The sequence below is a fragment of the Pteronotus mesoamericanus genome, unplaced genomic scaffold, assembly GCF_021234165.1.
Source record: "Pteronotus mesoamericanus isolate MK-2021 breed Mesoamerican mustached bat unplaced genomic scaffold, CSHL_Meso_final scaffold_174, whole genome shotgun sequence".
Classification (NCBI taxonomy): domain Eukaryota; kingdom Metazoa; phylum Chordata; class Mammalia; order Chiroptera; family Mormoopidae; genus Pteronotus; species Pteronotus mesoamericanus.
In genome coordinates this window covers 7,771,216-7,785,158 of record NW_026555309.1, presented here as the reverse complement: position 1 = coordinate 7,785,158, position 13,943 = coordinate 7,771,216, and the positions used below count along the sequence as shown (strand labels likewise).

Here is a 13,943-nt window from a genome sequence, read left to right as displayed (position 1 = left end):
ATAATATAGGCACTTTCAATCTTTCTTGGGTACAAGGCCTTCAACATGCTGTGAAAGTTGGTAAACAACAAACACCTCAGTTTATCAACTTGCCCTCCAAGGTACTTAGTAAACAATTATATGCTATGAAAGGAAAAAAAAATGCTCTTAGGAGCCACCTCCCTACAGGTAATGATTACTCTGAATTTCAGTACCAATTGGGTTTTTGTAAATGTGGATCTGAAATGCTTTCAACAATGACTTTCTAGCAACCTAAAAATGGAATGGGGAAAATGTGGACTTCTACATTATCAAAATGTCTGCAGACAGCACACTCTAAGGGATGATTGTTACCTGCCAAAGCATGATAGCAATCACATTGATTTCTTCTCCACAAAAACTTCCTTACCTCAAAAGGTTTCTCCTTGTTTTTAACATAACTTTTTATTTATTTGAGTAAAAAGGTATATATCTTTAAGCCCAATTCCAGCCTGTATACCACCTCTTTCCCTCACTTCTCTGGATAGTAACTGAATCAAGATCATACTTTTTGAACTTTCAAGTTTATTTTTTTGAAATTTCTCCATATTCTCCCTTTTAATGTCTGAGATTCCTCTGTTGTCTCTGTGTGTGTACACCTGCAATTGTACCCGCATGAGCATGCTTAACAACTGAAGTAACTTCCCTCATAAATACACTAGGTGCTGGCCTCTGATCATAATCTGATGCAAGTCCTCAGACTGCCACATGACCTTCTTCCTGTTTTGACAGGACAATTGCATTTATTGGCTTCTTAGGAGAACCAAATAAAAGTTGTCTGCAATACTTTAATGAAAAGAAAACTTATCTCATCTATAGGGAGAACCCAACATGGATGCAGTATATGAAAAAGGGTTATTTTTATAAAGGGAGAACTATTCTGCCCATAATAACATGGTAAAACGATGATAGGCAGAATATTTGTTTCTAAGCAATGCTATATACTCTTCAGATGAAAGGAAAAACCTAGTAGCATTGGCTGTTTCCTTAGAAGTGTGTAGGTAACCTTTAATGTTTATCTAAAAACCACTGCTTAGCTATAGCCTTCATAGAAATGTTAAAATTCATTGACTCTAATTTTTAGCCACTTTTATATTTTTATGGAAATAAGATAAAATAATATACATAACTGCAAAGAGAAGCTTTTAATGGGGAAAAAAAATCAACAATAGATGATCTTATTCTAAGATCATCTTAGATCATCTTAGAATGAGATCATCTATTGGTAGGTAGCCTGCCAAGCAAGGTACTGTCCTACCACCATTTTTTAAAAAAATCCTTACCCAAGGATAGTTTTTTTAAAATTGATTTTAGGGAGAGAAGAGGTAGGTGGGGAGAGAGAGAGAGAGAGAGAGAGAGAGAGACAGGCATTGATATGAGTGGATCAGTTGCCTTCCATATGCTCCCTGACCTGGGATCCAACCCGCAACCCAGGCATGGGCCCTGACTGGAAATTGAACCCACAACCTTTTGGTGCACAGGGTCATGCTCCAATCAACTAAGCGACCTGGCCAGGGCCCACCATTTTTAATGGCTAGACTTTCAGTGGCTCACTTTTTCCTCAGGCACTTAACTGCTGTCTGAAATGATCTTGTTATTTATTGTTTTATTATTTATCTCCCCTACTAGAATGAAATCTTCTGAAAAGCAGGAAGCTTTTTTGTTTAGTTTATCACTATTTTTTTCAGCATTATGTGTGCATAATATGACACATAATGCTCACATGAGAAATATGGTTTGAATGATTGGATGAATGAATGAAATATGACTTGTAATCTAGGAATAGTTTAGCCTTCACTCAAAAGTTTCTATTTTTTTCTGTTCCAAAGAAATATGTATTTAACTGGGTACCCCAAGCCTCTGCTTCATTTAATGCTCACAAGAAAAGAACAAGAAAAAGTTATGCGATCCGAAGGAAGTCATTTAATCTCAGGGCAATTTTTTATTTTTATCTGTACATTAAGGCAGGCAGCGGTCCCCAACCTTTCTGGCACCATGGAGCCTGTCTGGTGGAAGACAAGGAGTGGAGCAGGGAGGGGAGAGGCAGGGAGGGGAGGGTGGGGGCGGGGGGGGCGGGTAGCTTAATTCCACCAATGTGGATGGGGGTGAGGGGCAAACAGGGGGTGGAGCTCAGGAGAGCTTTGCATGCGCTAGGTTCCTAACAGGCAATGGCCCAGTACAGCCTGAGGCCTGGGGATTGGAGACACCTGCCTTAAGAGATCAGAATGAATAGTTGCTAAGGTCTCTTTTTCCTCTACAGTTCCGATATTCTACAGGCTATGAAATGCCTCTTTATATATAAAATGTCTCTTTTGATTCCTGGCAAGTTTCAGCATGGTCATCTACAGCACTAAGCTGTAAATTATATGTCCCAGCCCTGCATTGTCAGTCACATGGCAATGTGCCATGGCCACGACAAGAAAAACCTGAGACAATTGTGACCACCGCTCTTACCATGTATGGAGCGTGGCTCTGTGACCAAAATAGGGATGAAGATAAGCTTTTAGCCCTAACACTTGTCACTGAGCAACTGGCTCTACCCAGCCCATTCATATCTCTACCACATTCCTCCATTCATGCACTTGTTTGGAGCTGCGGCTCTGAGTCTGCAAGTGCCCTCTGAGATTCACTTGAAATACAGCATTTCAAAATTCCCTTCATTAAGCCAAAAGAGGGTAACAAAAATAATCAATAGGTTAATAATACTAAAGAAAGAATTATATTAAGGTAGGAAGATTCTCCTGAGGAAATCAAACCCAACCTTTCACTGGTAAAGGCTATAAGCACTTGGAAGAAGTCCCATGAGTGTAGCCTAGGATGAGAACCCAGGTCTCTGCCAGGCTGCACTAGAGAAGAGACAGACACATTAGAAAAATGCTGTGCCTACAGGTACTGGGGCTTGGGCTCACCCCTCTCCAGCCTGCGAGGGGGTCTCTGTGCTGTGTTCACTGGAACAACCCTATTCAATGGCCATCGATCTCAAGACTCCCAGAGTCATGCTTTTCTTCTATCATATTGTGTCATTACCCACTTTATGTTAGAAACATAATTCTGTTATAATTTATGGAAATTCTAATGCTTACTCCTGGGGTTCTTGGCATAAGGGGTTTTCTGGAATAGTCCAGATCATTTAGAAGCTCCTTAGGTAAACCCCCTGAAGGCTGAGGGCCAGGTAAGCCCTTCCTAACTTGAGACCCACAGTTCAGTAAAAGTCACAAGACCACAGTAAGCTGAACAGCTGTTTAATTCACTCCTATCTGCTGTGGGTAGTCAGTATCTTCCCTGGAAGAAGTTCAGCCTTTGTTGGTTACCAATATTTCCAGTTACTGCAAAGCCTTTTAGGTAAAGGTAGAGCTTCTACTCATTCTCAATTTTTCCCTCTGCAAAGAGTTGCTTTATCCTGCCATCAGAATTGACCAAGACCCTGACATTCTTATTCTGACTCCACTTAAAATATGCTACACATGCTCTGGTGGTTTAAATGACCACTAACGTCATTAGAGTAAGTGTGCTCTTTCTAAGATGACTCTGAGGATGATACGAGGTGATACTTATCAAGCCCCTGGCATGCGCCTCTTACCCCAATTTAGTCATCACAACAACACTGTGAAGAAGGCATTATCTTTTAAGCACATATTATATTGCCTCTAGAATATTAGGGCATGCCTTAAAAATTAGGGCATGCTTATTAAAATGATTTTTATTATAGCCATACTTCTTATTTGTAACTGCATGGACAATGTCTCAAAGCTGTTTAGGTAAAATCAATGTTTTGGAAACACAGTGGTTTGTTCTCATTGCAAAATCATTGGAGAATTTTATTAAAGTTCATTTTTTCAAATATTGCAAATGCTGAAGATCAAATATTTATTATTCAATTTGTAGCTGTTTCCCCTAAACGGGGTCATTTCTAGCCTGCCTGCCCACCTGCCTCAGGAGGGTCAGTATTAATAGTCTGCTCTCTTGGGGCCATTTACAAAGACTATAAGAGGGAGGTTATATTTTCTAGGGAGAAGAATGAAAGTCAAGCACATTTGCCTGGAAACAGAGAGCTCTGAGGCAGTACACTTCACCACGCACTCCAGCAGCCCGTCCTCAGCCCAGCCTGTCCCAGAACAGCTCTGGGCCTGGAAAGACAAAGGTAGCCCCAGACCATGCTGGGCTCCACTAGAAGAGCCCAGAAGGCCTTCCAGTGCCCTGCAATCCAGAGCTCTGGGAATGCCCCAGGCTGAGCCACAATCCACCAGGACAGGGAGAAGGAATAAAGGCTTCTTCATCTTGCATCAGACCACAGCTACAAAGGAAAGTGCCGCTCCCCTTCTGACACAGTTTGGACTGCCCTTCGGTGACTACACTCCTTCTCAGTGCCACTCGTATGGTCAATGTAAACTCACATTAACTGGATACATTATTTTTAAAGGATAACAAGGAGTCCACGGTATGATTTCCCCTGAACTCAGCAGCTGTCCAAGGCCAGTCCTAGGCCAGGTGCCTGCCCAGACCAGCCCTGCAAGACATTGCATGATTAGGGACAAAATTAGACATGTGCAGGGAACAGGCACTTGACCAAGGGGCAGGTGTCAGGCCCCTCACAGGGAGAGGTGAAGTAGTTAGGGAAGGAGAGAGCCCACCCCAGGGGCTACTCCATTTCCCATCCCTCAGGGGTTCCTCACCAATCAGAAAGGAGAATTCTTTAACAGCAGCTCCCCACCCCCGGTCAGCAGCCACCAAAAGGCTTCTCAGAGAACGTTTCCAGGCGGGTGGTGAGCGGAGCCAGAAAGGGAAACAACCACCCCAGGCAGAACAGGGGACACAGGAGCTCTGTGGTCCTGACCCCGGGTACAGAATTCACCTTCTTGGCAAGGCAGGTCCGTTTCACTCTGAGCCAAGGACCCAGTGTGTTTCACTAGCTGCCTTCCTGACTGGCAGAAGTGAGCCTCTGGTGCTTTGTCCACTGATAAGGCCCTACCTCTCCAGGAGAGTACCTTAGTGATTACAGGTGCGCACAGTGTGGCCATTTTGTGGCACTGTCTCTGTCCTCAGGGCCTCTTCAAATGGGGGATATTGGCATCAAGGTGGAATCATAGAATCAGAGACCTCCGTGGGGTCTGAGCCTACCCCTGCATTTCCAGATGAGCCAACTAAACTGTTCTGAAAGAACTGTGCTTACCTGAGCCATATTCATTCATTCATTCCTTATTTATTTTATTGGGCATTGAAAATGTCAGGTTCACTTTAGAAAAATGTGGAATGCAGGAATATATAAAGAAGGCATTGAAAATCACCTGTGCTCCCACTACTCACTGCCCTTAACCTTTGATTTCTGGAGTTTCCTCCCGCCGCCGCCCCTGCTGCCCCATGAATGTACATAGAGTTATTTAGGAATACATGCATTCCATCCTGTTTTATATGCTGGTGTTTTTTTTTTTTTCCAATTTATTTCCTTAAGGTAAAACCCAAGAAGTGAAACAAACAGGTAAAAGGGATGGACCCTTTCAAGACTCCTGCCAATTTACAGTCTTGTCTTGAAGCCTTGCTGGCAACAATCACACACCCTCCTCTAGCACCCTGAGAAAGTACTTATAAAAGTGTGCTATGTTTGATGAATGTTTTTATCAGTAACTAGAGAGGTAATAATCCTGATGGCCACTGCCAAGGAATTCCTCCTGACATCTGCACTAAATTCCTTCTGTTGACTTAACTTCAAACCTGTTCCTTCTGGTCTTGTTCTCAGTGGAAGAAAAAACAGCTGCTTCCTATTGTACCCTTGAGCCTCCAGGAACAAAGCAGGTTGTCAAATCTCGCCTTGCCCTCTCCTTGTCCTCTGACCCTGGCTAAATGGAGCCAAGCTGTTTGCATTTGCTCAGGGCCAACTGTGGCTCACGGGACTTTTCTCCTGTACTTGTTCCCCAGCCTAAAAGTCCCCGACAGAAAGCCTGTTCCCACAACAGAGGTCTCTGACCAAGGCCCAACCGGAGATGAGTATAGATCACGTCACCGGCCTACTTAGCAACACACCCCTATTTATACACTCAAGACTCATTGTGGGACCACACTGGAGTGCTGATTCATGACTTAATGATTGATTTGTATTTGGCCTTTACTGTAAATAAGTAAAAAGAAAAAAGTTTATATTGTTCACTTCACAGTCCCTGAGTTTTTCACAAACCCTGAGCTTTTCACAAGAGAAAACTTTGCTTCTATAAATGGATCCCAGATTTATCATGGATTTTAATAGGACTATGAGTGTGGAGAAGACAAGAGACTGACTTTAATTATGTGTAAGTTTATAATGAGATTATGGCCAATGTCTTGAAGTCATCATCTAGGAAATAGCCTTTGGCTTTTGATAGAATGTGCCTTTCTAATGATAAAATAATAAGACTAGGGCACTTACCTTTTGCCAGGTACTGTGCTAAGCATTTTGCTTATGCTTATTTAATTTCTCACAGTAACTATAAAGTAGGTACTATGATTACATCACTTTTACAGATGATAAAACTGAAAGATTGTACATGTGACTGGATCTTAAAAGTATAATGCTTAGCTTTTTTAAAAAAATAAGAAGCAGAAAGAGAAATACAATACAATGCCATTTATAAAATTAAAAGACATGCATATAAAATAGTACACGTTTTATAAGAATACAAGTGCACAGAACATCAAGCATGTTAGAGTGGTTATTTACAGAGAAGAGAACAGGAGTGGGAAATGGGGATAAAAGGAAATAAATAAATAACAAGAGGGATCTTGCCCACAGATATGAAGACAATAAGCCATGAACTGAGCAGTAAAGAACATCAACTCTCTGCACCTGAAGTCCAACTGAAAAAACAAATTACCCCAAAACTGAGATCGGTGGGGAGGAATAAAGGGCTTCAGGGTACCGAGCCAGAGACCCAGATGTCTGACACCTGCCCCCCTGCAGCATGGCTGAACTAGTCTGTGAATCTTTGTCTTAAAAAGATATCTGCTACAGAGCTAAAGCATTTTAGGCTTCAGCATTTTGACTTCAGCAATTATACAGTTTGTAGCTGACCTTGAGAAAAAGTGGATTCCCCGTGTTTTTCACATGCCAAACCTAAGTGGGAGCTAAATAGTCAGCCATTCATCCATTTATTCACCAAATTTTCATTAGTATTTATTATGTGCCAGGTACTGGGCCAGGAAGAGGTCAAGGAGAGTTGAATGAACCAGAATTCGGGCCTCCATGAGCTTCCAGGTACTGAACCGTTCTGTAACCATGGTCAGGCAGAGCTCCCTTCTCCTGCTGGCCCTTTGCAGCCGTACTGTCAGAGCACGGATGTGCAGCTCAAACCTGCACGTGAATTCCTAAAGCACTACCTAGCATTTCTTAAGACCATTTGGGCTTCCACCAAGGAATCGTGCTATGAAAACAGACAACGCTCATTTTCATTATTGGGAATTAATTTTTCTTGTAGGCAGTCTTTCAAAATGGGTTGACCAAGAAAGAGCAACACATGTAACAAAACCCTAGTAAATGTGGTGAAATATGCCTTGTTGACTCATGTGGTGGCCTCTCTTCCTGTACCAGAAGGTGAATATTTTAGAGACATACCAGGAAGGAGGTCATTCGATAAAGAGAGATTGAAAAGTTGAAATGGGGATTTCTAGTGTGATATTGAGGAAGCCCCACCCCCAGGAGTTCAGGCTGGGTTTATGCTCCTGTGGAGTTTGACTTACCTCAATAGTTTTACAGGTGTCCTCCAGCTGGCTGATCACTCCCTGGACTCGATCATTGTTTCCCACGAGGACAGCAATGCCATCACTGAGCTCAGACTAATGAAGAGAAAAGAGGGGCGCAAGATCTTAGGGGTTTTCTAGTCAGCACTGATTATGGATTAATCACCGTATCGTCCTCATGGGTTCTTAATCTGGGATCCGTAAAACCCTAAGGAGTAACAGTGGGGCTTGAGAGGTTTATGAACATCCTAATCTTGTAAATAAATTTCTGTATGGATGAGTATAGAAATGCACTTGTGTGGGAAGAGGTTTCATGTTTTTCATCAAATTCTTAACTGACTGTGACCCTGCTAAAACATTTAAGAAGCTAAATTATAGGCAATAGAAGAACAGCATGCTTAAGCTGAAGAATTCTAAGTATTGTTTATAAATTGAATGGAGTCCAATATGTGACATCATGGACCCAAAATAAAGTATTTGCTGAGTGTAGCTGAAGATCAGTTTTACTAGGGAAAAATATATATAGTAAATACTCATTCATTCATTCACTTATAGTTATTCAACATATACTTAATGCACCTTCTATGTGCTAGGTGTACACACACTCATATACTAGATTAAGTCACTACAAACTTGAAACTACTAACCTGCAGCTGTTTCTAGGGGACATTTCTCTCAGATTCTTGACCCAAGGAGATTCCATTGTTTGTGCTTACTCCCTTCCCAAGGTTGGCCTAAGGAGCACCAGGGGACACAGAATGGAGAGACCGGCTTGGTCCATCTCTGCCTTTAACTTCTTTATGATATTGGGCAAAACATGTCATCGAATTTTCTCACACATTAAGTGACAAGAGCAGTGGTTGTAAAACAGTTTAAGGCTGCAGAACCCTTTCTTCAAATAGAAGAAATAGATGAGAGTGAAGCTGCTTTGGCCACACAGGAGCGGGGTAGAAGTCCTGCCATCTGTCCTTCTGCCCATCCCACATGAGTCTCCAGGGCTCTGAGGGAAGCAGGTGAAACTGGTCCTATTCTGTCCTAGCACACTAAGAGTTGCGGGCATGGATGGAAGGAAAGAAGGAATAAACTGTAAGTGGATTGAAAATTAAGTGTTATATCAATAGATGTCTTAATGAATTCTGCTTCTTTAGCAGTTAGTGCTCACCGGGGAGAACTGGTGTTGCCCAAAAGTTTGACTTCTAAATTTGATGCCAGCTCTGATCCTCACAGCGAAACAGTGACCAATGTGGAATCTATAATTCTAACAGAAAGAATCAGAGATGTGGAGCTGCTCAAAGCCTAGGTGCCTAGAGTGGCTGCACCTATTTGAGCACAGGACTCTGTGTTTATTTGGATCAAATGGATAAGTTTCTTCCTGTCCATGGGTGAAGCCATATTGGCAGGTTAGTGATAGACTGAAGGAGATGTTGCATCTGGTCAGAATGAGGGGACTGAGCCTGGAGGCCCTGGAGTCGGGGCACAACGAGAAGACCTTATATCAACTGGTCCAGGGCGAAAGGCTCGGAGGGGGTTTTCACCTAGCCTTGAGGGCCAGCACAATGCACTGTTTTAAAATTGTTCTTTAATAAAATGCCATTCATTGTATCTCTTCCCAACTAGAGTGAGGAAGACAAGGTGGGTGGATTGGTGGGGATGGGGTAAAAGGAACCTTTTGTTGGTGAATGAAGAAAAGTACTCTGTGACTGGAGTAAAAACTTGTCCTCTTCTTATCTGTAGTCTGAACTTCAAATAATGTGTGAACAGCTTGAGCTGAGAGTCCCACAGTGCTGCTCATCTTCAGCAACCTGCCAAGGGCTCCAAAACAGCGACACTTCCCCTTCAATCTCCTTCTTGACCTTCCTCATCCCTTCCCTCTCTGGCCTTCCAGACCACCCTTCAGAGAATCAACCATGTGGCCACACATGCGTAGCATCCCATCCAGTTTGATCCTCTGCCCTTCCTGTCTCAAGGCCCTGTGTCCCCACGCGGCTTGGATGTCCCCCTTTGGTAGCAGGGAGCCAATCACAAGGGCACTTGAAAGGGGCTGTGGAGGAGGGAGGGGAGGGGCCCTGTTACCTTCTGCCTCTGGAACACATGCGTGAGGGGTGCCACTTGGCAGTCCTTGTGTGCCCCAAAGATCTTGCACAGAGAGCAGGTGGGCACCTCGCAGTTTAGACAGTAAATATTGATGCGCTCCTCTTCATGCTCCTCGCACCTGGGCTGATCGGACTTCTTTTCTGGTCTGGAAGGAGGCAGCAGAAAAAAGCCTCAGCTCCCATTGAAGCAGAGCCCAGATGGGTGATCAGCATTGCAAACCCCAGCTATCCCCTGGGTCAGCAGCAACTGCATTCCAGAGGCTCCCAGAGCCGACCATATTCAGTTTCCCTGAAAATGTGGCAGTAATGTTCTGACAAGCCTCTAACAACCAGCCTGGGGTGGGGATGGGGGATTGGAGACGCTGATCTGTAGCATTTGCCAACCTCAGTAGTGCGAATATTCCAAGTAAGGCAGATTTCAAGGTATTGAAGGTTCAAAAACCAGCTAGTGCAGTTCCTGAAAGTTCGGAGTATGCTCTAGTACTGTCTCCCCATCCCACCAGTTTCTCAAGAGAACTCCTGCCATTCACCCAGAAAAATTCAATGTAAATAACTTCCTGAGGACCTGACAGTGGTTAAGAGTGGGTATATGTGCTCAGTGAAAGTGAGCAATTACACTGAATAGGCAATAAGAAAAATGCAGAATTCTGTTCTGGGACGTGGTGGACCTTGGAACTGCAAATCTCACAGATAATCCCCAAATTTTAGTTTTCCCAGCTGGTCAGCACTAACCAAAACTCTCCAGCTGCAGCTGATAATAATGGAATATGGGGCTTGTGTGTGCTAGTGAGATGCTAAGCAAGCAGTAAAGGATCAAAACCATGAGGGAACGGTGACAAGTCATTGCTACTAAAGAAGAACCTGTTAGCAGTGGAATCAGCTGTAGCAGCCCAAGTTCACAGCACATGAGAGCACCCTGAATATGCCCCTAACCATCAGCACGGCTTAGGTGTCATGATCAAGGTCACATTTACACCAAGTTGTGGTGCTTTAGAGTCCCTCTGGAGAGCGTCGTGGGAGGTGTGGATGTAGCCTATTCATTCAAAAATCTGGAATTTTTAGATATCTTGTCTAAAGACTGAGGCTTTTGATAGTTTTCAGAGGTATTTGAAAAAGTTAAATACAAACCCAAACCTTGCCTTATACTCCCAAATATATGGTTATTTAGAAGTATCTCAGATTTGGAACTGAATAGTTTTTTTAGTTGTTATCAAAATCTACTTTTTAAAAACTGCAAATTTTTATGGGCCATGAAGTCAATTTAGGGGGCTGTGACCAGCATTGTTAAAATGAAATAGAATAGCCAATACCGTGAACTACATGTAGGAAGGATCAAGTGTGATATGTGAAACTTTTGTTTCAGTTGCACACATATACGTATGTACATATGAGTATAATATATGATGGTATGATAATATATGATGGTAATATATCAGGTATGATGTAAACCTGAAACAAAGTATGTATTTCATTATATTTATTATCTGTATCCATCCATGTATGTAATGGTCATTAGATCACAATGTAAAATGTACTTCCTACTGTGAGACATGAATCAAAATGTTCGAAAACCACTAATGTTGATGTGTGATATAATGTAGGTGGAGACCCAGAACTCAGAGACAGGGAATATGCTGATTTACATCTGTAAGTCACTAGGTTGAAATCAAATGCTTGAGACTGAGAGAAATCCTGGGTCTGGTAAGGAAATTGCATGGACTGCCAGCTTCAAGATTTCAGAATCTGACTTTTATAAAAGGAATTTTTGCTTGGTGTCACAGCAATGTGTTCCCATGAAGTTGGTGACCTCCTGGCCTGATTTCTGTCATATGCCTGGAAGCTAACAGAGGAAAATAAACTCCACAACCAAGAAAATGTATCTGTCCTCCCAGGTCTGCCTGTTTCCTCCACTAGAATATGAGCCCTCTGAGAGCAGAGACCATGGTCTGTCTTCTGCTATGCTCGATCCTCAGTGCCCAGAACAATGTCTTGCATAGAGTGGGTGCTCAGTAAATAGTTATTGAATGAATGAATGAGAATCAAAAGAGAATTTGTCAGATTAGTACTCCCAGTAATCTAACATTAAACCACTCGTTTGGAAAAGGCCCGTGAAATACGAAGAAAGCCTGGGGTCATTTAGTACTCATGAGTGGTAAAAAGACCAGACTATAGCCTAAAGACATTATTGATAAATGACAAAGCCTTCTGGGGATTGTGTAGAGACTGGGAGTGATGATTTGGTCTTTGGTTGGTCAAAGGCTTCTCCACCTCTAAAACTTTTCCTCTCCTGTGTTTCCACCTCATAGTAAATGCGGAGAAAGTGTCTGGAGCACATTTACTGGAAAATGGCATGGGTGATGCTGCTGCGGCTCATCTATCCTCGGCATTCCTGAGGCAGCCTGCATGCACTACACTGGTCTGAAGTCAGTAGCTCTAACCACAGATGCTGTGGTAGAACTTGGGTGTGTTCAGTATATGCCAACACTGAAGAAGTGAAAATAGCCATAGGCTCTATGTTTAGTTTTTTATTGTGATTATTTATTTTTCAAAAAACAATATAGACTGACAACTACTTCCCATGTTCCTTAGTAGGTTTTTCTTGTTTAGGGGGCAACACAGGCCCAGAGGCATTTCCCTCTTACAAATGAGCATATAATGACAACCTTTAGACAACTTAAAAGATGTAATAGACTTGGGACAAACATGGCATGTAGAATAAAGATGTAAATGCCCTTTCATGACATGAGGTGGCTCAGCTCACACTGTGGTTCAGGGCTCAGTGCCAAGTGCTGGCAGGGGCCCCAGGCATTTGTGCAGGCCAGGCTCAAGGAGTCTGTTGGCTGCACTCTCTGGTCTCTGAGGTTGCTGGGACCATCTTAGAGTTTCCTGAAGGATGGGCACCTGGTCTTAAAGAGGCATTTCAAGCAGTACCTTTAAGAGTCAAACTGATGTTAAAGCTAACTTCCAGCTCAGCTTCAACGTAAGGGGACTCTGTGGCCTTAGGTGAATTACTTAACTTCTTTCAGGCTCAGCTTTTACTAATATCTAAAAATTGGGCTAACAGTCTTCTAATAAAAATATAACAGAATTTAAATAAACACGTGCATTTATTTATTTGCGTTTCCTCTTGAAATCCCACTAAAATAAGAGGCCTTGTAGTAATATTTGAAAGTTTAAAATTATATATATTAAAAATTTTTAATAAGGTAATAATAACAATAATAGTCAAACCTCACAAGATTGTTCTGAGAATTCAAGAATTACATATAATTTATGTGTAAAGCACCCAGAACAGTGGTTGACACATACTCAGCACATACTAATTTTACTTACTATATTTTAAAGTTAATTATTACATTCATTATTAATATTCGTGAAATCAGTTCCTTCTCTTGTCATTCCCCGCCCCTACTGTGGCTAGTTCAGCACCATGCAGAATTCTAGATAAGAAAGCCAGTTTTTCCAGACCTACAATCTCTAGTGTTTCAGTAGAAGGTCAAAGTTCACCAGCTCCTCCCCTTTCTGCCCATAAGCCCGTTGACTGTGGGTCAGAGTTGGGTCCGTCTCATTCTGTATAACACCAGTTATCCCAGGATCCCCTAATATGCCCTGAAGCCCAGGTTCTGGGCTCACAAGGCCCCCAGCCTCTAGGGAACAACTGAATTTATGCCCAAACATTTGCCTGAGGCCTTTTTGCAACCAGTGGTTTTGCTACCAGGTGAAAATGTCCCAAAGGCAAGTCTCAAGTTAAGAAACAATAGCATAAGAAGAGCTTGATAACCCCCAAAATACCCCTATTGCACTCAGCTATGAGTTTCATTGTTGGACATTTGGTTCATTGCTTTTATAAAATTTGTTCACCTGGGCATTATTTTGGGCACATGCACCACACAAACTTTATAGTTAACCAATGTGTCTTATAGTTTTACTAATGCTACAAGTTGTAGTGTCTCCTTTTCTCTGGATTTCATAACAGTTATTATTATTTCACATGTTTCAAGCTCTCACTGTGGCAAATAGCAAAACAGAAAATTATTGCAATAACTAGAACAAGTAGGAAGGTTTGTGGTGTTGCTTAATCAGCTGGCACTTATGGAGCAACTATTTTGTCCAAGGCACTGTACTAGG

The 13,943-nt window shown here is 42.4% G+C and overlaps 1 protein-coding gene across 9 annotated transcripts in view; it reads right to left on the bottom strand.

Annotated features, from left to right (window-relative positions):
* TRIM55 (tripartite motif containing 55) overlaps positions 1-13,943 on the bottom strand; it is a 41,430-nt gene that overhangs the window by 25,186 nt on the left and 2,301 nt on the right. For all 9 annotated transcript variants that reach the window (XM_054590214.1, XM_054590212.1, XM_054590207.1 and 6 more), the window contains exons 3-4: positions 9,796-9,961; positions 7,723-7,818 (exon numbers count right to left, since the gene is read on the bottom strand). In XM_054590214.1, coding sequence (XP_054446189.1) covers positions 7,723-7,818; positions 9,796-9,961 — 262 coding nt within the window. The remainder of the gene's footprint in view (positions 1-7,722; positions 7,819-9,795; positions 9,962-13,943) is intronic.